Raw genomic sequence first — 27,305 nt, 5'->3', positions numbered from 1 at the left:
CATTCACAGCAGTTAAGAAAAAGCATCTGAGAACAGTTAGGTCTTAAGTCTAGATTTGAAACTGGTTACAGTACATTTGATGTCATCACAAATGTTTTTCTTCACCATGTTTAGTTCTGACAGTAGGTATTACCAACAGATTTCTCTCCAGTGATCTCAGTGATCTAGCAGGTGTATACTGCTGAGACATATCTGAGAGGTAATTTGGTCTTTTTATAAATAAGCAGCAGTGCTTTAAAGTAAATGAAGTCTGGCTGGAATTCAGTGTAAGGACTTAAGTATTGGAGTAATATGGTGAATTCTTTTGGTTTTCATAAGAACTCTAGCAGCTACATTTTGTACAAGCTGAAGCTGTTTGATGCTCTTTTCAGGAAGGCCTGTGAAAAGACCATTGCATTGACATAAGCCCTCTAAGTTTTGCTATGTTTTTGAGATGGTAATAAGCTGACTTAATTGATTGCGATCTCAGTTAACAACCATGCCAAAGCAATAACGAAGACACCAAGGTCCTTCACTTTAAGACCTTTTGATAAGTAGATGAGTAACATTCTTAGATGAGTAGCATTCTTAAATCTTACTCATTTGGATACCACCACGGGTCAAGGATGTTGGTGTTGAGGTATAGTTTCCAATGGCAACAAAGAAGCTCCTGTCTTGTAAGTAAGATCTGAGCCACTAGATTATTGTTTTTAAATAGGGGCTTTAAAGCATCTGTTTTTAGGCACTTATAAGTAAGGCATAACTCAGACTTGATCAGACTTGATCCGTTATCGTTGACGGATCCCCATTCACTTTGAATGGGGTGACGTCATCCGTTGCCAAACTGAATAGTGGCTACGTTGGGTTCCGTTGCGTTGCTTGCGGCGTTGCCGTTGCTATCTAATGCTACCATGCTACTACCCACAAGGTAAACTCGCTAGTGGCGTGCTGGTTTGTTGATCTGTCAATCTCACTATAACATCTCAGTTATCAACGCAACCCAATGCTCCAGACTCCTCCTCCGTCATCGGTTGGATCAACTCATTGTAACGCACACGTCTGAGTTAAGCCTTAAATCCAACTTTTTAAAAATGTAAGCAAAAAAAAGTCAAACAAACTACTTTTAGATACAAATACAACCATCTACGGAGTTTGGTCTGCCATCTTTTTTTTGGAGCTTCGCGCTCTTAAGACGTGAGAATAAACGCGATCTGATTGGCTAGCGCCTGTGCTTTCGTATTTGTATGAAAGGCAAGCAACGCAACAAAACGGAACGGAGCCACAGTTCGGTAACGATAACGGATCAACGCATTGCAATGCACACGTCTGAGTTATGCATAAGTGTAGAGCAGGGGTCCCCAACCTTTTTTGCACCACGGACCGGTTTAATGTAGGCATTATTTTCACGGACCGGCAGATAAATACAGCAAAAATAAAATAACGCGACCGGCATAAAAACGAATGTTTAAAGTGCATGAAAAATACAACTCACCATTGTACTGACTTGTACTTTATGCTATAAAGCAGTGGTTCTCAAAGTGGGGGGCGGGGGGCGCGCAATGTGACAGAGGGAGAAAAAAAAAACGTCGGGGACCTATGACTGTTTAGTGAAAGCTCCCTCTGTGGCGAAATACAAAGGGTTGGACTGACACAAACAAATCAAATACACAGTTTCATTCCTGATCCACAAATTAAAACGGAGTTATCATTTGAACGCGAGTTGCAATTACGCCTCCGTGTATAAAAGTAACTTTCATGAATGCCAGAATTGTCCCTGCAGTTATCTCATCTGGGATTCCTTTTTAACTTGGACCAGAATTTAAGAACGCTAAATAGCAGTGGTGAATCAGCCAGATTGTTCTTAAGGGCTTAATTTGTGAGAAACCGTTGGCGATTGCGTTCACGTCGATTCTACAGAAATCCTTGGATTTAAATAATTATAAAAAAAAAAAATATGAGAATATTTGAATCATTAACAATTACGTTTCACATTTAAATTCATGATTCTAATGTTATAAAAAAGCACTACACGAACACTGCAAATGTAAGTGAATAACTAAATAAGCATTAAACTCAATCGCGTGGATATAGCCATATTGGAATAGAATGGACACATCTACATTACAGTATACCTCCACCTCTGCACTGGTGAAGTTAGGTCCGCTTTGACATGATTTTGATCAGTCTGAAGTTGATTTCGCGTTGCTGTGGAGTCTGTGGATTGTGCACACGTCTCTTCAGGCCCTTTCCCCTTCGCAAAGAAGCTCTCCAAGGACGTTTGTTTCTTACTCATTTTCGCTAGTTTGCAGGTTTATTTTTTGAGTAACGTATCACGTGACCGAGACAAGCGTCTTGACGTGTCAAGAGGCACAGGCGAATGTTACGTCGGGGAAAATCCGATCGTTTTTCAAAATAAAACACCTCTCAGACTCTAATAATTAATACAACGGAAATTATATAAATTATTTATTCTTTCTTTGCGGCCCGGTAGGAAATGCCTCCCGGACCGGTACCGGGCCGCGGCCCGGTGGTTGGGGACCACTGGTGTAGAGCATGTAACAGATTCATGTTGATTCAAGCATATGTATGTTTTCCACATCACTCAGCTGCATGTTGCCATATCTCACTTGCACTTTGCTCACGAACACTTTGCTGATCTAGAACCAAAAAAAAAAAAAGCTGTTTCGCGAGCTACTCATTTTTCACGTCAATATTACAAACACTGATGGGTGGCTAGCTAGCTAGCTGTTGGTTAGCTAACATTCCCCAATCAAGCATAGCTACTAATTTCTCACATCAATGTTGCATTTGTAATATTAATGTTGTATTAATATCACATTGATGTGACAAATCAGTAGCTATGCTTGCTTGATAGTCCGCCATGGCTAGCGTTGCTGGGAAAGCTGAGAAGTATACAGTGACTCAGTGACGTGGCTCTCTATCCTGTGGAAAAGCTGACCGGTTTGCAAGTTGAACCAGCTCTGGCACTAGCACCAGCCCAGAACTAGCACCTAGTTCGCATTTGTGGAAAGGGGGCACCACACACACACACACACACACACACACACACACACACACACACACACACACACACACAGGCTGTGGTGAAAGAGAAACACCCTGCCTCCTGTTGGCAGTAGCACATAGATGTGGCTTTGCCTGAGGCTCGGCAAGAAGAACAGCTGTGTGGATTCCATGTCCGCGTGTAATTGGCCACAGGTGGACGCGCCCCGTTCCAATGGCATGGTACCCCCTCTCTCGCTGTGTTTCCGTTTTAGCGTGGCGTCTATTAATCGCTCTGGGCTGATGGCTGGTGGAAAATGAATAGCTCGTAGTATGGAAGGGCAACATTATACATTTTTTCCCCACCCTTTTTTTTTATTTGTGTCAAAAAAGACAAAATGAAGCGAATAGATGTTTTGGATCGTGATGGATTTTTTAGAAGGGTTATTATGTTGGTGGGTAAGGCTGAGGCATTTGTATACCAAGAACAAAGGAAAAATGGCTGATTAATGTTGATCAGCAGGGCGACGGACAAAGCTTTCTCTCCTGCATAGCCAACCTCTTCTCATTTCATGAAAAAGTGTAGGGGGGGGGGGTTGGTGCTGAAGGGGGGGGGGTTGTTCTTCCCCTGCAGACTAATTTGGGTTTTAGTTTTGAGGAAAACTTAAGTTTCATCCATTTTCTCTCTTTTTCCCTCTCTCTCTCTGTCTGGCCTCCTCCTGTCTCACCATCTTTTTTTTCTCTTTCAAACGACGAGTTAATGTTTTCACAGATGGAATACATTTCCCATGTTGTGTTTTGCCGGCAGTTTTTCCGCCAAGCCGAAAATTCCTCTCACGCTGTTAGTGGAGACAGTACAAAGTCACATCCTGCAAACCCCTCTCTGTCTCCATCTTTCTTTCCCTCTCTCTCTTTTCCTCCCCAACTCAGTCACCCTGTGTTGTGTACCCCCGTCTCTTCTCTCATTAAAGCCATAATGGTATACTTAGTATCTGTCACCGGCAGGGGTTGCTTGCCTGTCCTTGTCACTCCCCCATTGGGAAAACCATAACAAGGGGACAAATGGGGTGTCTCTGGGTTTACTCTAATGATCTGCCCTAGACTCGCGCTAACCCCGCAACAGCCAACCATGCAGATCTGCACTGCTATCGATACCAGGGCCCCGTATGGCAAGACGCACGCTGCAGTCGGTCAGGCAGGAGGGGGGTATGATCAGAGCCTGCCCCCTTCTGAGTGGCTGTGAGCTACTCCTCTTCAAAGCCGAATAATAATAGGGTATAATACACAATTACGGTCATAACCTAGTTAGCCTGCATTGTGTCCTGAAGTGCTCTTGTGGAAGGATTGGATTACTGTGTATAACTAAGTGCTCCCTCTCGCCACCTGTGAAGGAGGGATGTGACAGCGGCACTTATAAATCATGATAAAATCAACGTTTTTAATAATATGCCATATCTAAACCTAAGGTGGCATAGTTGGGGTCGACCTGAAGACGCACATCAACCCTTTTTAGACTTCTGTTTGAGAAGCTTTCGCACTGGCAGTGCCAGTTTGGCAAATGGCACTTGTTACTTTTTAAACTTGATTTGAACTTTAAGAGGAGCATTAGCCTGCAGAGGGAAATTAGTGCGGCACTCATTTGTTAGCGCAAGGCATCGCAACATGAGATGCCATCGCTAACTGCCCGCCTTTTGGCTAATGAATGTTATTAGAGAGTGTGTGTGTGTGTGTGTGTGTGTGTGCTCTACCACTGTAGTCAACATGTGTCCCTACACCTTCTGGTCCAATCACACCTGCCAGTCAAAGCTACATCTCCACACTCTCTTCTCAGCCACATTATTGATTTCTCTTCTCTTTCACAATCTTCTCGTTTGCATCTCTCACTCTCCTTCCTCTCTCTCTCCATCGCCCAACCCCTCCCTTCTCCTGCTCGATGGCTGTGGCAAGGTGAAATGGGAAGTGGGAGCTGTAGGCATCCGGGCGCAGGAGCGGTTACGTTGTATGGTGCCATCGATGATGGGCTAATTAATTTAGCGTAATTAACGTGCAAGCTGACTGATTAGGCAGGCAGCAGTGGCTGATGCGGTGAAGAGCAGACATCTGTTCACAACAACTGCCTGACGCTCTACCTGCTTCAGCTCTGCTGTCATAGGAAGTGTGTGTGTGAGTTGTCACAACCGTGGCTCAGGAGAAGGCAACAAAGTGACTATAGAATTCCGTTTATTTGCTGAAATTGCTAAGGCAGCATTTGCAAAACCATATTTCAGTGTGTGTGGCTTCTCTAACTGCTGTTCCTCTCCATCCCTGGGCTGCAGTGTGCCACGCGGAGCTGAACGCCATCATGAACAAGAACTCAGCGGATGTGAAGGGCTGCAGCATGTATGTGGCCCTGTTCCCCTGCAACGAGTGTGCCAAGCTCATCATCCAAGCAGGTAAGAGCAACGAGAGGTGGAGCGACTGAGGCCAGGACAAAAGGAGAGAGAAATGAAATCAGAAGGATGCGATTGAAAGAAATGTGAACAAAAGGCCCTCTGTGCCAGGCCAGTCCCCCCCCCCCCATACACACACACACACTCGTGAACTTAGGGATTCATTCCTCTCCATATTACTGCCTTCTTATAGACACACACACACACTTACTCTTGGGTCATGTTGTGTCCCTTTCGCTCCTTCACAGCAGTGAAGTGATTCTTGTGGTTAATTGTTGTCACGCTGTTACAGCAGGTAGCACACAGTGTGTGAGGTGCTCTCTGCATGTCATTATCTCTGTGTGTGTGTGTGTGTGTGTGTGTGTGTGTGTGTGTGTGTGTGTGTGTGTGTGTGTGTGTGTGTGTGTGTTTGAAAAAAAAAAAAAAGCCCTCGTCGAGTTCAGTGCATTGCAAGGAAAGTAGGGCCCTACTGAAACTCCTACTGATCAGGGGGGGCACACACCACACCACACCACACCACACAGGCAAACACACACACATACATATACATGCACACACACACACACATACACACATCAGATAAGATAAACTTTTATTAATCCCGTTAGGGAAATTCCGGTGTCATAGCAGCAAGATTTATGAAGTGAATAGGACAGGAATGGGAATCAAAGATACACATAAAAATACATACATACATGCATGCATACAGGCACACACACACTGTTCCGTGGAACTGAGTCCCCTTTTTACTTCCTTTCCCTCCCTGTATCTCCATCTATCACGCCTCTGTCACCACAACACGCTCTCACTCTTTCAAACGTTTTTTTTTTTCTGCACTCTAGTTTACTTCCCAGGATCCCCTGCTGTTGGTCCCGAAGCGTAGGCCTCCTGTAGCTGCATTCCGGAGCACGATCCATACATACACACACACACACACACACACACACACAGACACTCTCACTTGCTTTCTCTCTGATCATAGGCAGAGCTTTCTCGTCTCCCTGAGTTGCTCAGTGGGGTGTATGCACTCCCTCAACGCTCCCTCTTCATTAGCAAGCATTTTGCATCTTTCTCTCACTCTCCTCCTACCTCTCTCTCTCGCACATGTCTTTCCTCTATCTCTCTCTCCCTCTCTCCTAACCTTCCCTCCATCCATCTATTTCTATCTTGCTGCCTCACTCACACCTTGAAGGATGAAACAGAAGGGGGGGGGGGTTGTTGAGTAATCAAAACCACCCTCTAGTTTCATTATAAATGCTGTTTAAGGGTGACGGCGAGCAAGAGGGTACGAGAGCTTGTTTTACAGACACAACCCCTGGTTCCTCAACACGCCCTGCTATGCTTGAGGAAACCCACATCTGCTGGAGGTGTGTGTGTGTGTGTGTGTGTGAGAGACACAGGTGACAGGTAGGGGAAGGGCAACAGGAGTGGCCATGAATTATAGATCTCCCCTCCAGTGGAGCTGCTGTGATGCAAACAAGGTGTTGCTTTTACGTTAACTCTGTGTGAGGGAGTGAAGTCTGTGTGTGTGTGTGGTTGTGTGTGTATGTCTGACTGCATGTGTGTGAGACAACCAGGTCTCTTTATGCACTCAGGTACCCGGCCTGGCTTGAAGTGTACACCTGGGTAAACATATGAGGCCCAACGTGCTTCTTAATCTCTCTTGATTTCTCCCATTCTCATCCTTCTTTGTGTCATTCTTAAATGAAAGCCTTTGGGAGACTCTGAACCTGTACCTGTGTTGCCCTCCGGCCACCTGATCCCAGTGATGAAGTGCAAAGCCAGCGAGTTGGAGGAAGAGGAACATTTGAGTGGAGACTGAATGCTTCTGCTTCAGTCTTTAGAGGGCACTGTGGTCTTATCTCTCACTCAAAAGCAAAGCTTACCCTGATTTACGCCCCCCCCCCTCTTCTGCCTCCTCCTCTTTTTCCTCTATCTCCCTCTCACTCTTGCTTCGTTCACAAGTATTTATCATACTCTGTCATACCTGTCGGCCCTGTGCTTTCATATTCCTTGTAATGCGTGTTTTTCCCAACCCCTCTCGCTCATCCTTCTCTCCTCTCTCGCCAGCTCCAGCAGTAACCTAGGCATATTGGCTCTACCCTCAGAAAAAAAATCAGTGATGTTGCTTATCCCCATGGCTACATGTTTTAGGCCATCGACCAGAAGGTCTTGCTTAACAGTATTGGAGTTGTGGAATTACAACTTATATTAGGCTGTTGGTATTGATTTGGACTATCTTATTTCAGGTTAAATAAAAGATAGCTTAGTTTATACATTCTTTTATCTTTTATAGCCTATGTTGTCGTTATTACAGGCCCTTGGAAAGCAAAATGCACAATACATTCGATCTGAAAAACGATCATTGAACACAGATAACAAAATGTTAATGCATTTGCTCTGCTGTCAGTAGCCTAGAATACAATACACTCTGATCAGAGTAGGGGTGTCACGATACCAAGAATTCAGTAGTCGGTACCAATACCAGTAAAATAACACGATTCTCGATACCAATTTCGATACCACGGGGTAAAAAAAAAGGATTTTCCATGATTCCATGTACTAAAACTTGAAACTTGAACTTCTTTATTAAAATATTTGATAGCAAAATGTCATAAGACATACAAAACATGTGCAATAGAGCATATCACAACATAATAAAGTGAAATGTATGGTCATAGTGCAACAACTAGTGTCCCCAGACACATTCCAGACTTCCAGGCATCTTTTCAAAAGGTACTGTGCAAAAACAACAACAGTGCAAAACAGAACAGTGGATATAACAGTGCAGCCATTCAGCTAACAAGATGAACATGAGTTTGGGCAAAATTGCATAATTTTTCACAGCATTTCACAGCCCTAAAGCCCTAAAGCCCTAAAGCTTCTTAAAGGACGTATTAAATACAAAAATAAATCAATGTTCAGTGTGGTCGCGGCGAAATTCCAGCTGTCACTCGCAAATCGTCTTTTAGGCTACATTGTGTCTAATGCATCGAAAACAATAAATAAATTGGGTAATCGTGTTTTTTCAAACCAATTGCATATTCAGTTGTAATTATATTAAACTAGGACATTCAGTGAATTTCGCTAGTTTTGACATGATACTTGCAAGATACATGCTCTCTTTCTCTCTCTCTCTCTCCTCCTAACCAAGTTAGACTATAGGCTAACGTTAAAACTACAGCATAGCTAACCTAAACTACGTACATAACATACAATGGCTTAACACACGTGCCCACCATCTTAAACATCATGTAACGTGTATTTCAGTATGACAGATTCAAAAAACTGAAAAAGTGCATTCTTTGGATGTTGTTAATATGAATCAAAACTCTCCTTGAATTCTTTAAACAAATCCGGATGACAGTCTTTCAGGTGCTTAGCTAAATTGGAAGTATTACCTCCTTTGGTCTGAGGAACACGGTAGCATTGTTTGCATAAGTAGGGTGACCAGACGTCCTCTTTTACCCGCACATGTCCTATTTTCGAGACCTAAAAAATGCGTCCGGCAGGGATTCCAAAAGCGTCCGGGGTTTTGCCTCGTCGGATATTTGTGTTTCTCTGGATCTTTCACAAACTAATTATTACGTAGTTTTGGAAAGGGTATCTCCATTACATTCCACCTTTTTGCGCGACCTCTGACTGTAGAGAGGACTGTCATTGGTCGACCGCCTTCCCAGTGTTGCCAGATATGATAATTATCCTCCAAACTGAGCCTTTTGATACGATTCGCCATTTCCAGTCTGGCAACACTGCGCACCTGGCCGCCTCCACTAGTTGCATCGTTTACAATAGTAAATGACATCTGCATGTGGAAAACAGCTGGTATCAGCGCTCACGGTACTTACGGTACTTCAAAAAAATGGGTATCGTCGGCGTTTTGTTATTTTAGTACCGAAAGGTATCGTAAGTATCGGTTCTCGTGACATCCCTAGATCAGAGCTTTTATTTACATACTGCTCCTCAGAAGCTGAAGTGTTGGGTTAAGCAGGAGACTCACGTTGCCTATATTGTAACTGTGTACTCTTGTAACTCAAGACTTTTGCATTAGAAATTGTGTAATGGTTTGGGTCCTTTGATCCTGTATTTGCAGGGATGTGCACTGGTTATTCTGGTTCTGACCCAGATGCCATGCCAGTGTTGTCTTCATGTTGACCCAAATGAACAGGGGGCACTCCAGGGTGCACACACTCAAAATGAACTCTGGGAAATCGCCCTCTCAATGCTGAATATTGTTGTTGTCAATGCTGTTGATATATACTGATTTTGTCTTGTTCTTATTGATGAAACTTTAAAAACTCAACACTCTTTTCAAGACTCTTTCAAGACCCTTCTCGTCTGTAGTTTTGATGAGATAAACATGCACGGATTGAAAGCCTTGGCTGTTAACTTTCTATCAAACCTGACCGTTGTTTTAGTCTTCATTCTCCATGGACACAGAATAATAATAATAATAATAATAATAATAATAATAATAATAACCACTATAGTTTATGATAATTACTATGACTATTATGGTCAGGATAATACTGTATTAGGCATGTACTGCCTTTCACAAACATCAGGCTGTTTTGCAAATTGTTCTCTCGTCTCTCACTCTCCAGTCTTCTCCTCTCTTTTTCCTCTGAAAGCACAGCTTACATCCCCACCATCCTGTGACTTGTCATCCCCTCTCACAGCTTCCTCTCTGCTCCATCTGCACAGAGCCTTGAGTGATTCTTATTTTGGTGTGCTGTAAATCTGTGATATGTCTCTGTGTGGGTGAGGGTGGGAGGGTGTCTAGGACTCCCTGCTGTCTGCCACGCTGTCACTCCCAAACGCCATCTTCTCCTGCTCTGACCGTGTCTGTCACCAGACCGTCTCGAGAGCACCAGCGGTCGGAAATCGCTGTCTCCGAAGTTCTGAAGTTTCACAGTCCCCAAACATCTAACCTCCCCCCCCCCCCCCCCCCACACACACACACACACACACACACACGCCCCCTCACCACCTCCCTCATCGCTCGGACGCCCCTTCACTGCTATCCACTCTACTCCGGAGACAGCTTGACGTTCTGGAACTTTCCGGCTTGCTCAGTCCAACATGAATACATGAAAGTCTAATACGTGTTTATAAGGAAGAAGGGATGACAGTGACCAACTGCTGTAACCTAGAGGCACCGTAACAATTTATTTCCTTCAGTGCTGTCCCAGAGTACTTTATCAAGAAGTTAAGCTGTCTTTATATTGAAAAAACTATTGAATACATTAAATATAATTCCTTCCTCCAGCGTTCTCTCCATATACACACACACACACACACACACACATTCTGCCAAGCCATGTTTGAATTGTTGTAAGTGGAATCCACCCATACATTCATTCTGGTGTCTTACAGGACAAAACTTCAGTTTAGCTCTGATGCGGTGCTTCTGAGGCTGACTGAGACTTGGGCCTCAGCTTGGCCATCTTATCTCTGTTCATCTGTGTATAGAGTCCAGAGTTACAGGCTGTGAGGGGGACTTAAAGGGGTTTATATGGAGGGACATTTCTCCCACTCGCGTAAGCCCAGGTATCTGATTGAGTGTCTGTCATAAGATTGAAATTGCATTGACAGATCCCCGGAGAGGGTCGTGGGTAGATGTGTATACTGTGCATGTGTTCAGTACACACACACACCCATAGACTTACACATTTTTGTCCTTTTGTCCTAGTTTCACCGCTTTCCTCCTAAATGCATGCTTTCTGCCTGCAAGTTTTTTAGCCCCCACTCCCCCCTTTTTTCTTAGAGCTCAAACAGCAGACATTGACATCTTTTTAACAATAAATCTGCTGGAGAGGCACATTGCTATAGAATCGGACACTTTTATCGGATCTGTCCACAAACAGAAGGACAGGACTCAGGACTACTATATACAACTATTTTTACCCTAGCGTAGTCTCGGTGTTGCTCCAACTGTTAAAAACTACTGTGGAAAATTGCTGTGCTAAAGACAAAAATACTCACCATTCTGCCAGAACCCTTAACAAGAGAAGACTGGAGAAATGGTTCCTGAGTTATTCCACTCGAGGATGAGACGACAACAAAAGCAAACTTGCACTAACAACACAACACAACAAGCGATGCTAAGGTCAGAGAACTGAACGGATTCCCCTAAAGCTCAGCGGAGCTCACTCAAAATCAGTGACCAGAACCGACCAAGATGTGAGTATAAGCCAGCGGCAGAATTTGGAGCGAAACCAAAAGCAACCGGTTGCGTTCTAAACATCCCCTACACTTGACTGGAAAGCTAACTGCTAATGCTACTGTACTTCACGAAAAAGGACAATAATGCAGCTGTTTCAAACCGCTAATGAAACTAGGCAAGTATATTCCAAGTGGTAACGATAATGAAGATGACTCAAAGAGACTCAAAGAAAAGGACTCAAATGTAGGCAGCAGATCAGTGCTAACACAACAGTCTTGAAATTAAACAATGAGCTTCCCAACATTCTCCCAACACTGGGTAGTCGATCAAATTATTCTGCATGTGGCCAAAAAATGACATTCGCAGATGAGGCAGAAATCCTAAAAAACTAAACTTAACTGAACTGTGTAATACACTTGAGAAGCTGATGGCTCAATAGTTCATCAGTGGACCTCTTCCAGCCTGAGGAACTAATACGTTTTCCTGACTGCTCAGCCTCACCACATGGCTGAGCAGAACCTGCAGCCATAGAGGTCTAAATTATATTGACAATTTTGATCTATTTCTTTAGGCCTGATGGTGCAGGGCTGGAATTAAAGCACCAAGAAACAACTTATTTGCTCTTCTCCGCCCTTCTGCCCCTTGCACAGATTGAACACTACAGGTGCAGCCACAGCGTCCCCCGACTGCCCCTTATCATGATGATGAAGAACCATCAAACACCTCACCACAGGTAGACAGAGAATACAGGCCCCACAGAGCAACTATCCCGACCACTGGAGAACATGACTCTGGCAGAGTTTCTGACACTGGACGAGAATTATGATGACCTGCATTATCTACCATTGGGACTACTGTACTGGGACTAAACTCTTACTCTGTAACTCAGCCAGGCCACAAGTCCTACCCAAAAAGAGTTCACCCAAAAAGCACAAGGCACCGAGGCCACCTCAGCACAGCCAGCAGCAGTCTTGTCCTTCAGCTCCCCTGGCAGCACACACACACACACACACACACACACACACACACACACACACACACACACACCTGGCAGCACAGAGCACAGAATGTTCTTTGAGCGCTGCTGATGGCAGTGGCACTGTACAAAACATTGATTGGATTGTGTGATGGTTTCACGGCCCCTTCTATAGTAGAGATGGTACTGACAGCTGTTCTGAGAACAAGGTGGGACCCAGTATGCCTAGATTGATCTTTATTCTGGTGTTGATGGAAGGAATCGAGTGCATTCAGCTTATGGGGTAAACTAGTCTAGTCTGTTACCTGTATCACATCAACTGCAGACTGCACCAGGGGCTCCTGTTATCTCTACAAAGCTAGCTCTACTTAATATTAGATCTCTAACCAACTAATCATTTTTAGTGAATGACATTATAATATCCAAAAATTTAGATTTTCTGTTTCTTACTGAGACCTGGTTAACAGAAGGCAGCTGTGCTACTGTTCTTAACGAGACTGCACCAGTAAAGTTCAGTTTTATGAATATGTGCAAAACTGGCAAGAAAGGAGGAAGAGTAGCTGCACCGGTAGAAGTTGAGCGAACAGAAAGCACCATGGAGAAACACCATGACAGTAAAAGCCTTTAAAAGAGAATGCAGGAAAGCTAAACGCAAATGGAGAAAAAAAAACTAAACTTCACTTCCACTATGACCTCTATAAACAAAGTCTTTGTAGTTTTAACTGTGAGTTATTCAGGGATGATAAACAGGAACATGATCAATACCTGCACTCTTTGTAATGGTTGAAATGCATACAAATCCCCCAAAACATATAGTCCCTGAACTCCTTTCCACAGAGAGATGTAATTAATTTGCTTGCATTTTTAGTGAAGAAAATCAACACCAAACAATCAAACTATGCCATTTCTACGACCACCTAACAAATAATTTGACTACTATCACAATTAGTTTGCCTCAACACACTGCCGTCTGACATTTTTCATTTTTTTACGTATTTGCAACAAATAGCCAGTGGTGGAGGAAGTACTGAAGTTTAGTACTTAAGTAAAAGTACAAGTACCCAGGAAGATAAAAGTAAAAGTACTACATCAACAATCCTACTTAGGTAAAAGTAAAAAGTACTTACTTTTAAATTTACTTTAAGTATTAAAAGTAAAAGTACTCACGCAATGGGTTGTCTCTCAATGTCTAGGCTGTGCCATTTTGATAAAGAAATAGCTACTGGTAATAAATGCCTCTACAGATGTAACTACTAGTAATAATTATAAGCAACAACATTTGTTAATTGGAAAGGTTGGTGTACTTATTGTGCCTACCATCTGTAATACTGTTCACACTATATCTTACAATTCTGCGGATGACAAGTTATCTACCAGGGATTATTTGCAAAGTTAATACCATTAAGCCAAACCAATAAAGACACCATGTGATATCTTTAAATCTTTTATTTAATTGTAAACGTGTAAAAAAGGGAAACATGGAACATGAAAAACAAATGTGATTGTAAAACTGGACAGAACAAGGCACGCTAGCTTGACATAGCTAACCTACCAGCTTTATCTTACCACCACGTTAAATATATAATGAAGGTCCCAATCATGTTTTTTTGATGCTATTGCTGTATGTCAACATGCATTTCGCTAGATAACATTATAATATCATGTCAGTAAACGAATTAAATACATATATCAATATTCAAAAGTCAGGGACATTAACTTAGCATAGCAATCACCCTGCTTACCTTGATATGCTACTTTAAATTTGAGGGCGAATTATTGAAGGCTAGCAACTCCTTTTTTTTTTTGAGGGAGACAGGAAACGCATTGAAACCTCCAGGAGTCATTCTTGGGGCCTTTGAACTCGAACATATCTTTTAAATAGGGCCAAGGGTGGCTCATATCAGAGGGCTCAGTTCAGGCCGATTCTGGATCCATGTTGACTAGGCAGTAGTCATGCTGTCTGGAATGTTCAGGTATAACGGGCAAAGCTACCGCTAGTGCTGCTGCCAAACGCGCACTCTGATATCACTGGAGTTGATAGAGCCACCTGATTGGTTTAAACTTCCAAAACAGCAATGCAATCCATAGTTTTGTGTAGGCAACATTTTGGCGAAACTATGTTCATAAAATGTAACGAGTAACAACACATATTGTAGAAATGTAGCGGAGTAAAAGTATAGATAATAGCTAAAAAATGTAATGGAGTAAAAGTAAAAAGTATGCACTATTATTTTTACTTAAGTAAGTAGTAAAAATACTTCGTTACATTCCACCACTGCAAATAGCAAATGGCTCACTGCTATCAGGCACTTGCCCAAAGCCACTAAAAACAGCTGACATTAAGCCAATCTTAAAAAGAGAACTCTGGATGCCTCTGTGTTAAACAACCTGTCTTAAATCTTCCTTTTATGGGTCAAACTGTTTTCAATCAACTCAGCAGTTTTTCGTTCACTCAAGCGATCAGTTTGACAAGTTTCAATCAGGCTTCCAACCCCATCACAGTACTGAAACAGCTCTTTAAAAAAAGTGTTAAATTATATATGGCTGAATACTGATTCAGGTAAAATATCAGTTCTGGTTTTACTTGATCTCAGTGCTGCATTTGACATGGAGGATCATATAATGCTGCGGGGCAAGTTGGAAAATTGGGTAGGACTTTCCAGAGCAGTTCTCAATTGGTCTTATTTAGAAGGCTGGCGTTACTTTGTCACCATTGGCAGTTATGAATCTGATAGGATGGCTATGATGTATGAAGTCCCCCAGGGATCAGTTGTTGGACCTCTTCTGTTCAATCTCAATATGCTGGCATTAGGACAAATTCTACAGAACAACAACATTGATTACCATGGTTAGCAGATGATACACAGATATATCTGGCTTTCCCACCAGATGACTACAGCCCAGTAGACTCACTGTGTCAATATGCAGAGGAAACAAATAACTGGATTAGCCAAAATTTCCTTCAATTAAAGGACAAACAGAGATTATTATGTTTGGGCAGCAAAGAGAAGAGAATCGACGTTAGCAAACACCTTCACTACAGCAATGGTCTCTTAACTGCTCTTCTCAAAAAGACCACTTAGCTGCAGCTCATTCAAAAGGCTACAGTTTTATTCAGGACCAAGCGAACAGAGCACTTCACTCCAATTCTAAAATCTAAATACAGGCTTCCTGTTAGTTGCAGAATATATTTTAAAGTGCTGCTACTAGTCTGTAAATCACTCTATGGTTTGGGCCCAGGACACATCTCTGACATGTTTAAAGAATATAAACTGTTTAGGGCTCCTGGATCCATGGACTCAGTTAGTAGAGTGCAAACCAATATGGTGAAGCAGCATTTAGCAGTTATGCTGCTTGCAAATGGAACAAACTGCGAACAAAAAAATATTTTGACGTGCCTATGATTTAACTCTAAACACTGCACTTAATTCTTACTGTGCTTAATTTAATTTAATTTAATTTAATTTAATTTAATTTAATTTAATTTAATTTAATTTAATTTAATTATATTACCTATCTTTTAAATATGTACTCTAGTTTTAATAGTTTATATCTTTGTTCTTTTAAATACTACTTTATGTAATTTGTGTAGTGGGTTGAGTAGTGGGTGCTTCATGATCTGCTACAGAGAGGAAGCCTGTGTTCCTGTGGTTGCTCTGGTTTCTAGCTGTCAATCATCCCATGTCCTTTACTCTTCCCCCCCCCCCCCCCCCCCCCCCCCCCCCCAAGTTATGTTCTCTTCCTCCTCTGCTTGGCTCTCTTTCTCTCTGTCTCTCCCACTTTTATCTTCCTCCATCTTTCTCCATCTTTCTCTTTTTTTTTTTTCCCTGTCTACCTCTCTCTGCACATGCGGCACATCACCACAGTAAGCAAGCATCCAGGACATAATTAAATATATTATTACGTTTGTGCCACCCTGGTAGAACGGCTGGAGACTGGTGACCAGCCATTGTGGTGGAGCTGTTGCTTTTCTCTGCATTGTTTTGATTGCAGTGGTATCCCCTGGCAACTGTAGTTGGACAGCTCTTGGGTTTTAGCCGTTATGCATGTGTTGCTTGTATAAAGTGGTAATGGTATGGGTGATTTTGAATGATGTCATGATTCTTTTTCTTCTTTTTTTCTCTTTCTTTTTGCAGGTGTTTTATCTAGTGTATTTATAAGACCAACCAGTTCCACAATCTCTGGAATTATTAAAGAAAACAATGAATCGGAGATATTGATTGATACTCATAACCTGTGATCTTCAGTCATGTTTTCATTAGTGACTTTAATTAGTGTGCATCCCTTGTGGTTTTCTAGTGATAGTGTCTAGTATTGTCACATTATGGATGTAATATAGACTTTATTATGTGAGCCAATTTATTATGTGAGCCACACTAATCACGGCATCATGTCTTTTTTTAACCACGTTGCTCACTTCTAGATTGATCCTGTGCGCCCATTTTTAAAGTGCGAAGGTGTGCTAAGATTGTCAGTTGGAGGTTCACTATCACGGCTCTGTATCTCTGCTTGCTCAGGTAGCGGAGCTCCAGCTCTGGGTCCTCAAAGGTGAAGGTGTGAGGTGTTATCACAGGTACATCTACAGCGAATGGAGGTGCAGAGCCAGCAATCACGGTCTTCATCTCGACAACCCCCCCCCATCTCTGTTTCACACCGAGCTCTGGGGAGAGCTGAAATCCTCTCCGCATGTTCTATCGCCAGATCAGAGGATGTTTGCACCTCCCATTATTCCATCTCCGCCCCCAACTAGCACTCGCTCTCTCTGCCTTTGTCTCTCTCCCTCCTGCGCTCTCTCTCTCTCTCTCAGTGTGTTTACATGATGGTATAATTCGAATCTTTGCTTAGTCGGACTATGCTTTCTTTCGAGGGTAGGTGCTATTATCCCAATATACATGGCAGTGAATAAATCGAATCATTGGCCGAAAGCATGTCATATCCGATACGATAGGTGGCGCTGTTTTCATTACAACTAGTGGTGATACAGCCCTTTCCGCTTGACCTCTTCACCACTACCAATAACAACAACAGTTGATTGAGCATGAATCGCGTCTGTTCATCGGTCCAGAAATGCGTGTTGCCTCTTGGGTTGTTTGTTTGTTTGTTTCTGCCGGGCAGATGTGTTTATAAGTTACATTATTCAAAGGTGAAAGATAAAAGGCGAGAGAAACGCACGCACATTCACACACGCACGCAAATAATGGGTTACAGCCTAAACGCATTGCCCTTCTGCCAGTTGCATCAAATTGTTTTAGTACTTCTTCGCTGTCGATTTCCAAATCTGTGTGAATATTCATGAGAGCAAGTCCAGTCAGTCTTTTCGTAGATAGATACAAGACCTTCAGGACGCAATGAATGTTTGGGTAGAAATTTGCCGAACTTTCCAGGGCTTGATAAAGTTCACTGCGTAACTCATTTAGCTGTTTCCAGCTCTGTATCTGCATCGTCAACGCTGGGCATTAGTTGTCTGTACTCCGATTTTATAGTTTCCCCATTTTAATAAATATGCGTTCATGATATATTTTTTTTCTTCTCGCGTAGCAGAAGGTACGCACAGTGCGTACGGCTGCATGCGCCACTGGAACTCTGTGCAATTAATACAATACATAATAGGCTAATTGATACAATATCTCCTCGTTTGAGTGTGGTTGTTTAAGTGCAATGGGAGTGTATGATCGATGTTGTCTATAAAGGTATTTAGGTAAAGGTATTTACGGGAAAATATCTCGATCCACCTGTCACGTCTCTGTCTTTAGAGGGCAGCGCCAAATAACCGAACACAACTAAACTCACGCGTGCCTCGGGGCCACAATACCAAATTTCATCATATTTGATAGAATGAAGGACATATTAGTTGTGAATAGTATCACCAAGTTTGATAGGTATTGGTCAGGTAATAGCCGAGTGACAGCTGATTTGCTTTCTGATTTGACAGTACTTATTCATGGTTTTTTCTCAGGGGAGACGGTCCAGTGTTCCGAAAGCCCGATATTCCGAAATCTCAATATTCCGAAAAATAGTCCCCCTGGCAAAATTTTGAAATATTTTAAGTGGCACAAAACACTCAAAGCATTTCGTTTGCACAGCAGAGCGGAGACGCTCACCGGGCTATCACGCATATAACTTTTCCTAGGCAATATTTGTTAACTTAGCCTACTCTGGTTTTGAATATGGGGTAGGCTACCACTCATGCGAAGGAAATCACCGGCAGATTGTCGCAGGACATTACGCAGATCTTGTCAAGCACTGACAAAGCATGCATGCGTTGGCAATCATACAAATATTTTTGTATCATCGCGATGCAAATGCATGTGTGTATAATAATATTCTGAATTCAAGTTAATGCTTGTGAAATAAAGGCATTTATATGTTTATGATTGTGTGATTCATTGGGATGTGCATGTGGGCAATAGTGGTTCACGTTGCTGTACTCACAATTTCGGAACAGCGGGCTGTCGGAAAAATGGGTTTTCGGAACATTGCCATGGAACCTTGGTCAGGTAATTGCCGAGTGACAGCTGATTTGACAGTACTGCTGTTGTTTTAAGCAAATAAAATGTGGAACGTCCTTATACGTGTTTAAGGAGGGGTTGTAAAGGTGCTCATATCTTCGGACCTCTTCTGTTATGTTTGTTCATAATCAACAAGAATAAGCTTGTGAGACAGTCTGCAGGATATTCATAAAAAACCGTGTCATTAGTATGAACAGTTGAGACAACTTATCCCTCTTTCATCTTCCGGGTCACGACCTGGCAGGGAGAGAGGGAGCATGCGCAAAGACGCAAAGTCCAGTTCCTTATCCAATTCACCGTTACATCCCGCAATAGTCGAACTATCAACTGGATCGGATCGAGTTATCCAGGGGTGTAAGTCCGACTGTGCGGTCCGACTACGATCCGACTAAGGTGCTTACATGAAACGGATAATGCGATTTCAGTCCGACTAAGGCAGTTATTCGAATCCATGTAACCACGGTCTCTGTCTGTGATGAAAACCCCTGATTAGAGACATTCAGTGTGTGTGTGAGAGAGAGAGAGAGAGAGAGAGATGTGTGTGTGTGTATATGTGTATATATATATATATATATATATATATATATATATATGCTGGTCTGGCAGTGGCTGCTGAGGTAGTGTAATGTGGTGATAGTGGGGTCAGTGTGTGTGTGCTGGAAACGGGGGGAGAAGAGGGGTGTTCAGTAAGCTGACCCTGGGGGGTCCCCAGGAGCATGCTTCATTCAGCACATTTGTCAGAGATTTGTTGCGATGGGCTGACCTTGGAATTACCATGGGGGCGTTGAAGCCAGCCTACAACACACGTGATTTCTCTTTCAGTGTATTCCTCTGTGTGTGTGTGTGTGTGTGTGTGTGTGTGTGTGTGTGTGTGTGTGTGTGTGTGTGTGTAAGAGAGAGAGAGCAGGGGAGGTTTCTCACATCATGTTTTAAGGATGTCAGAGGAGACTGCAGATTTCTGGCAGATTCTGTGCTTTTGATATTGGCCAGAGCCTGCCGGTGCTGCTTATCGACCCGCTGACCGCTCCCAGGAGTAGCGCACACCTTCATCTCTATTCCATCCCCCCACCCTCCCCTCTCTCACTGCAGGCGCGTCTGGGTGGGCCTAGTTGGTCACTACCTCCTCCGCCTGTCTTACAGATAATTGACTTCCTTTCTCTCTTTCTCCCTCCCTTTCTCTCCCCCCTCCCTCCCTCAATCCCTCTCTGTTACCCACAGGTATAAAGGATGTGATTTATTTGTCCGACAAGTACCACAGCTCACCAGAAATGACTGCCTCCAGACGACTCCTTAACTTGGCGGGAATCAAATACAAGTGAGTCTCCAGAGCACCTTATCTTGCCTTTACTCCTCTACTAGAGGGAGAGGGAGAGGGGAAGGGAGAGGGGGAGGGAGAGATGACTTCATGGACATGGGGTCACTTAGAAATGTCCTTGATTTCCATTAAAACATGCATGAAATGAGTTTGAATAGGCAATATAGCCAAATTAATTGGAAATATAGTCACTGACGGGGTTAAAAATAATGTATGGCTGCAAATGGAGGATTCTTTGACAAAAGCATTTACAGCCTCGCAGACCTTTGGCATTCTAGTTGTCAGTTTGTTGAGGTTATCTAAAGAGATTTCACCCCATGCTTCCTGAACCACCTCCCACAAGTTGCATTGACCTGATGGGCATTTCTTACCTACCATACGGTCAAGCTGCTCCCACTACAGCTCAATGGGGTTGAGATCCAGAGACTGTGCTGACCCCTCCATCATAGTGACAGAATATCAGCTAACCGCTTCTTTTCTAAACGGTTCTTGCATAGTTTGGAGCTGTGCTGTGGGTCATTGCCCTGTTGTCAGAGGAGATTAGCTCCAATCAAGTGCTGTCCGCAGGTGTTACAAAATGGAGTGGTAGCCTTCCTTTTTCAAGATCCTTTTTACCCTGTGAAAATCTCCCACCTGACCACCACCAAAGCGGCCCCAGACCATGTCATTGCCTCCGGCATGCTTCACAGACAGCGTCAAGCACTCCTCCAGTATCAATTCATTTGGTCTATGTCTCATGAAGGTTCTTCTCTGTGATCCGAACTCTGTGATGTCTCATTTTTTTCAGTCTTCCTCTTTCCAGTGTCTGTTTTCTTTTGCCCATCTGAATCTTTCCCTTTTATTGGCCAGGCTGAGACATGGCATTACCTTAGCAACTCTGCCTAGAAGGCCAGATTTCCGCAGGCTCTTCTTCACTGTTGACATTGAGGCTGGTGTTTTGCGGGTACTATTTAATGAAGCTGCCAGCTGAGGACCTGTGAGGCGTCTTTTTTTTTTAAACTAGACACTCTAATGTATTTGTCCTCGTGCTCAGCTGTGCACTGGGGCCTCCCACTCCTCTTTCTATTCTGGTAAGAGCCAGTTCACACTACTCTGTGAAGGGAGTAGTACACATCGTTGTACGAGATCTTCAGTTTCTTGGCAATTTCTCGCATGTAATAGCCCTTATTCCTCAGAACAAGAATAGACTGACGAGTTTCTGAAGAAGGTTCTTTGTTTGTGGTCATTTTGAGCCTGTAATTGAACCCACAAGTGCTGATGCTCCAGATACTCAACTTGTCTATAGAAGGCCAGTTTTCAGCTGTGCTAACATAATTGTGAAAATTCTAATGATCAGTTAGCCTTTTAAAATGATAAACTTGCATTAGCAAACACAACATGCCATTGGAACACAGAACTGGGAAAACAGTGTCTCCACAAACCACTGTGTGTGATGTGGTAGTGTGTGTGAGTGTGTTGTTTTGGGCTGTACAGCAGGGGGTGGTTGTTTCAGGGGTGCAACATGGCCCTGCTAATGACCTCTACTGGGATCAGTGGGGGTAGTGAGCAGTGGTGGGAGGCCTCTGTGGCCACTAACTACCTGCTGTTCAAAAATGAGGAGAGGAGAGGGAGAAAAAAAAAAATGATGATCTGTGTTTGTATTGGACTCCTGAACGGCTCCCCCGGCCAAGCGCCGTGTTCTTTGGGAGCAGCAATATTTGGCTTTGACATGATTGTCAGAGTGTGTGTGTGTGTGTGTGTGTGTGTGTGTGTGTGTGTGTGTGTGTGTGTGTGTGTGTGTGTGTGTAAGCATGGGAGGGTCATGATAAGGAGTTAGAAGTGTATTAATCTTCTCCCAGACCACTGGCCCCTTTCCCACATCTCTGCTGATGTTGGCTGGAGTAGAGGCCTTCACACAACACCTAAGGACCCCCCCCCCCCCCCCACACACACATATAGATTGAGGCGTTTTGCCCCCCCTAGCCCTTGCTGCGGCACTCGGAGTGCGTCACAGTGCTTTCACACTGTCCAGCTTGAGCTGGGCCTAATTCATTATAAAATCTTGGGAACGTCCCTCAAAATCGGATCTGTATCCAGAGTGCTTTACAAAGCGCATGCAGAGCGTAAAGTCAAATATTGGAAATAAAGGGAATGAAATCAGAGTGAAAAATCGGCGGAGAACAGGGTTGAAGGGAAGCCCTAAGGAAATATACAGAATGCAGTTACATAAAAGTATTATGAGAATTGACGTCTAGGTCAAAGTTATTTGTAGATTCTCTGTCAGATCTATAACTGGCCAGAGGGTTTCTTTAATATCTGCCTTGCCTGCAATATGAGGGTTGGAGGTGCTGATGAAAATTGCCTTGCTGTACTGTAGTGATGTGTCGTTCGTGAACGATTCGTTCATTTTGAACGAATCCTTACAAGGACTCGAGAGTAACGAGTCCTCTCAAAAAAAGATTCGTTCATTTTCTCGTGGCCACGCATCGGGACTTGCATAAGCTCAGCCAAGGAAACAGAAATGATTCGTTGAATGCAGGTCACGTGGGAAATGATCCAAAGATCCGTATCCGAAGACCGTGTCGAAAAATGAACGAATCATTTCTGTTTCCTCTAGCTACCAGTACTGAGCCTATGCAGGTCACGTGAAAAATGATCCAAAGATCCGTATCCGGCAGATGAACGAATCATTGATCCGAAGACTCGGTTGGCAGAAGAACGAAACATTGACCCGAAGATCTGTATCCGGCAGATGAACGAATCGTTCACCTCCCGATCGTTCATTTACCCGAAGACACGGTCGGGAGGTGAACAACTCGTTCATCTGCCGGATCGTTCATTGACCCGAAGACACGGTCGGGAGGTGAACGACTCGTTCATCTGCCGGATACAGATCAGATCTCGTTCATCGTTCATTTTCCACGTGACCTGCATAGGCTCAGCACTGGTAGCTAGAGAAAACAGAAATGATTCGTTCATTTTGACTGGGTCTTCGGATACGGATCTTAGGATAATTTTTCACGTGACCTGCATAGGCTCAGAAGAGGAAACAGAAAGGATTTGTTTACCTCGTTCACTTTTGCGTGGCTAGGTTTAGTAAGACGTGAATGATATTCCTTCACAAGTAATAATTACAGGTTTCTTTATTTTAACTTTTTTGTGCTTTACTTAGGGTTCAGCGTAATAGTTTGCCGTGATAATTGAATGCTAGTGTGATAATAAATGACCACTTCAAATCATCCAGACTGTCATGATACAGTGTTATGTTGTTAGTGTTAGTGTCACAATATTTTAATGCAGGAATTTTACTGAACGAGATTCAAAGAACCGATCCGAACTTCCCATCACTACTGTACTGATAAACTGACCACTAGGAAAGTGATACAGATTGTACCCATGTTTTCTAATGAGTTGCATTGAATATCCCACCACTGATAATGTAGGCTCCTCCTCATAAGCCCCCCTCCCCCCACACACACACAGCTTCAAGTTCCCCTCTCACCAGCTTAAAAAAAACATGCTGTACTTACTAATGGCTGTTAATATAATAGCAGAGGTCCTCATTGTTTACACCTTCAGAAAAAGGAAATAGTTGACAATGTCATACAGTATATCAATTTTCTGTAAGCATAAAAAAAAAGTTGTTGGTGAGGTTACCCTCCAAGGCCAATTTAAGGTGATATATATTACATATAAATAGCAATATTTATATAAATAATAATCTTTTCAATGACAGATGTTAAATTTTAAACATGTAAGTGAATGCAGATGTGGAAGTTTAACGGTTCAGGAATATGTCGGATAGCAACGAAGCAAACACAGGCCTCGGAAATCCATTAAAGGTTGTAAGTGAAGATGATTGCTAGGCTCTGAGGAGTATGATGCAGAGGCTCTAGACCGAGACAGGGAAGCAGAATCCAATTGAGATTGGGAATTCTGTCAGCTGGGGTTCTGGAGGTCAACACCCTCTCCGATTTCTCTCTCAATGTCGCCCTGTATGTGGGAACCACTGAGAACACGTGCTGTTCGTTTCCCATCCACAACTATCCTTTAATCTCTCCCATGTATGTCCCGCCCCCCCCACACAGCCTCCCTCCCCTGCCTGTGTTTCTTGATCCATTTTTGGCCGAGCCCGAGGCTATGCAGTAGCTGTAATTCACACGTTTAATAGGGCCTCCTCGCAGTGGTGGGTTTAAAGTCACCTCTTTAACCCGGTGGCACCTGACCTACAAAGAAGAAATGAAAGCCAAACAACAAATCATAAGGGCGTCTTGGAACTGACATTGAAGGGCTTTCATTTGAGCTCTTGTTTCTCCTCGTCCACAACATAAAGCGATGAATCAACACGTGTGTGCCCAGAGTACAGCCAAATCCAAACCGGACCCAGTCATTAGACTGTTAGAGGGCTTTATTTTTATTCACCAAAACACTATTCACCATTTAATGAAAACAGGCAGGTGTGCTAGTATGTCCTTTTTTTGTGTGCATCTGAATGTATCATTCATCAGTGCCTCACAGTCTCCAGAAACAAAAACATTTGCACATTACACTTTATCTCCAGACCTTTCATATAGGTGAGATGGGCCATTCACTTAAGTCCCTTGGAAAAGGTGTGTGTGTGTGTGTGTGTGTGTGTGTGTGTGTGTGTATTGGGGGGGGGGTCTGGAGGAAGTGTGTGTGACCGCATACTGACATGTGTTTGTGTTGAAGGCATACAGTAATGCTGACAGCAGTGTAAGAGTTCTGAGCTGCTTATGGCCTTACCTAAGTTTGTGGATGAAGTGCTCTGAGAGAACAGAATTAAGACCCCAGTAAATGAGTCCTCTCTTACCTTAGTGTTCTAACCCTAATGTTAAAACCAGCGCTCGGAAACAGAAAGAGAAAACAAAAGACAAAACAAGAGAGAGGTGGAGGGTATGCAGAGTAATGGAGAGTATTTCAAGGGATGACAAAGAGGTCATGGTAGTGGGGGAGAGAATGAATTTGGAAAAGAGTAGTGGAAGATGGATCTCTAAGCTGAAGGAACAGAATGAAGAGGAGGGGGAAGTGATGGTGAGGAGAGGAGAGGAGGTGCGGCACAGAGAGGATCATGGGAAGTGATCATCACACATGGAGAAGGAGGAAAGGGAAAGGGCATGAAATGACAGTGAGTTAAATGAGCAAAGAAAGAGTAGAAAAACCCAGAGGAAGGATGTAGAGAAAGCACACATACAAAAGGACGCTGGTGAAGGAAAATGGCAAAATGCAGTGGAAGGAGTGCTGTGAAGGATCGAAAGAGAGAACGGAGAGAGAAAGAGGGATAGAGAGAGGGATATGCTGAGAAGGAGAGATGAAAGGAGGGGGTTGAGAGGAGAGTTTGCCCCCCTGCTGGGCGGCTCGGTCTCAGTGGGGGGTCTGGAGCACGGGGCCTAAGGTTCCGGGCCCTGGTCATTACTTCCTGGAGGTGCTACCACTCCTCAGCCTCTCCCCTGTGGACTTCTGGGTAATTGGCTCCTTCAAAGTGCTCCGCTTGCTGGGGGAGATTATAGTGATGGGGTGTGAATTTGAAAGCTTTTTTTTTTTTTTTTTAAACCACTGCTAGTGTCCCTCCCCCCACCCCGGTCACTTTCTGTTGCCCACCCCTTCTTCGTGCTCTTTGTTTCACACAGGTTTTGGTGAGTTTAAATGAAAGCATTATTAGAGAAAAGTTTAGGAAAACTTTTTCTTTAACAGAAACACTTTTTTGTCCTCTTTGTGTGTGTGTGTGTGTGTGTGTGTGTGTGTGTGTGCATCTCTGTGTGTTTGTGTTTCAGACAATTTGTGCCGCGTTGCACCAAGATTGTCATTGATTTTAATTCAATTAACCACTCGGGAGAGAAGAGCCTGAATGGGTGAGCGTGGTCTCCTTGAGCGGGTGGCGGCGGCGGCGGCACCGGCACCTCTTTGATGGCCCTCTCCGCGGCGGCCCTGTCCCAGCGTCACCACAACCACACCGCACACAAGCACCGCATCTGAAGAAGCACCTCTGACTTTGAGACGGCGTGGAATGTTTTGATATTTTCCTTTTAACACGCCGCTGCTTTTTTTGTATGCTAATTGGTTCTGGGGTGTGTGTGTGTGTGTGTGTGTGTGTGTGTGTGCGTGTGTGTGTGTGCCTGAACTTCTGACACCAGCTGTAAATAAACAAGTGGGAATTGGGAGGTGGCATTGGAGTCGGATTTTACTTCTTTTTTTTTTTTTACTTTTAAAGAAACTTTTTAAGACTTTTTTTTTTTAAAGCCTTGAAATGTAATAAGTGTCAACATTGCTGTAAACCTAAGTAAAGCTGTCAGTAGCACACAGTTTGTCCACCTCAGTTACATTGTAAATGAATGGGTTTGTGTCTGTTTTTAGGCTCTTGGACTACATTTTTATAACGGTAGGTATAATGTGATTACATATAATCTTCTTCCAGGTTTATCGCTGAACTACTGTATTTTTTTAAATTGTTACTTTCAACTCCTAACAGCCAAGTTCAGATGTACATTGAAAAACCTTTCTTTTGTCCACTATGAATGCATTGATGTAAATGATGATTCTCATTCAGACCTCACATATTGCATATCTGATTGTAAATCCAACATACTCACTCACAAAATATATCTTCAGTGGGACATTGCAGCTGTTATGAAATAAACTAAACCAAATCACAGTTTTTTTTTGTGTGAAATTATTATTGAGTGATCAGTGGGAATATCTCTCAAGTCAATAGCATTGTACTGAACTACATTGTACTTTTTGTGGTTTGGGTGACCAGTCCCTTTTCTCACCTGAAAGGACTCGGGTACATCAATACCAGCTGTAATGTAGTGTCCAGTGTCTGGTAAATGGCTGCCCAGAGCCTTGGCACATGAAATGATGTTGAATTGTGCTCTGAATTGCGTCAGTTTGGGCGAAATGGGTCCTTGCTCCTTTGCATTGCAGGCTGGCG

General features: G+C 43.3%; 1 protein-coding gene across 1 annotated transcript in view; it reads left to right on the top strand.

The window, feature by feature from the left end:
* dctd (dCMP deaminase) overlaps positions 1-27,026 on the top strand; it is a 39,494-nt gene extending 12,468 nt beyond the window's left edge. Inside the window, exons 4-6 of the mRNA XM_012836934.3 lie at positions 5,298-5,414; positions 20,281-20,377; positions 26,149-27,026. Coding sequence (XP_012692388.1) covers positions 5,298-5,414; positions 20,281-20,377; positions 26,149-26,230 — 296 coding nt within the window. The 3' untranslated portion in view covers positions 26,231-27,026. The remainder of the gene's footprint in view (positions 1-5,297; positions 5,415-20,280; positions 20,378-26,148) is intronic.
* Positions 27,027-27,305: the final 279 nt, after the last annotated feature.

Source organism: Clupea harengus, chromosome 22 (genome assembly GCF_900700415.2).
Source record: "Clupea harengus chromosome 22, Ch_v2.0.2, whole genome shotgun sequence".
NCBI lineage: Eukaryota > Metazoa > Chordata > Actinopteri > Clupeiformes > Clupeidae > Clupea > Clupea harengus.
This window is presented reverse-complemented; position numbering and strand designations above follow the sequence as displayed.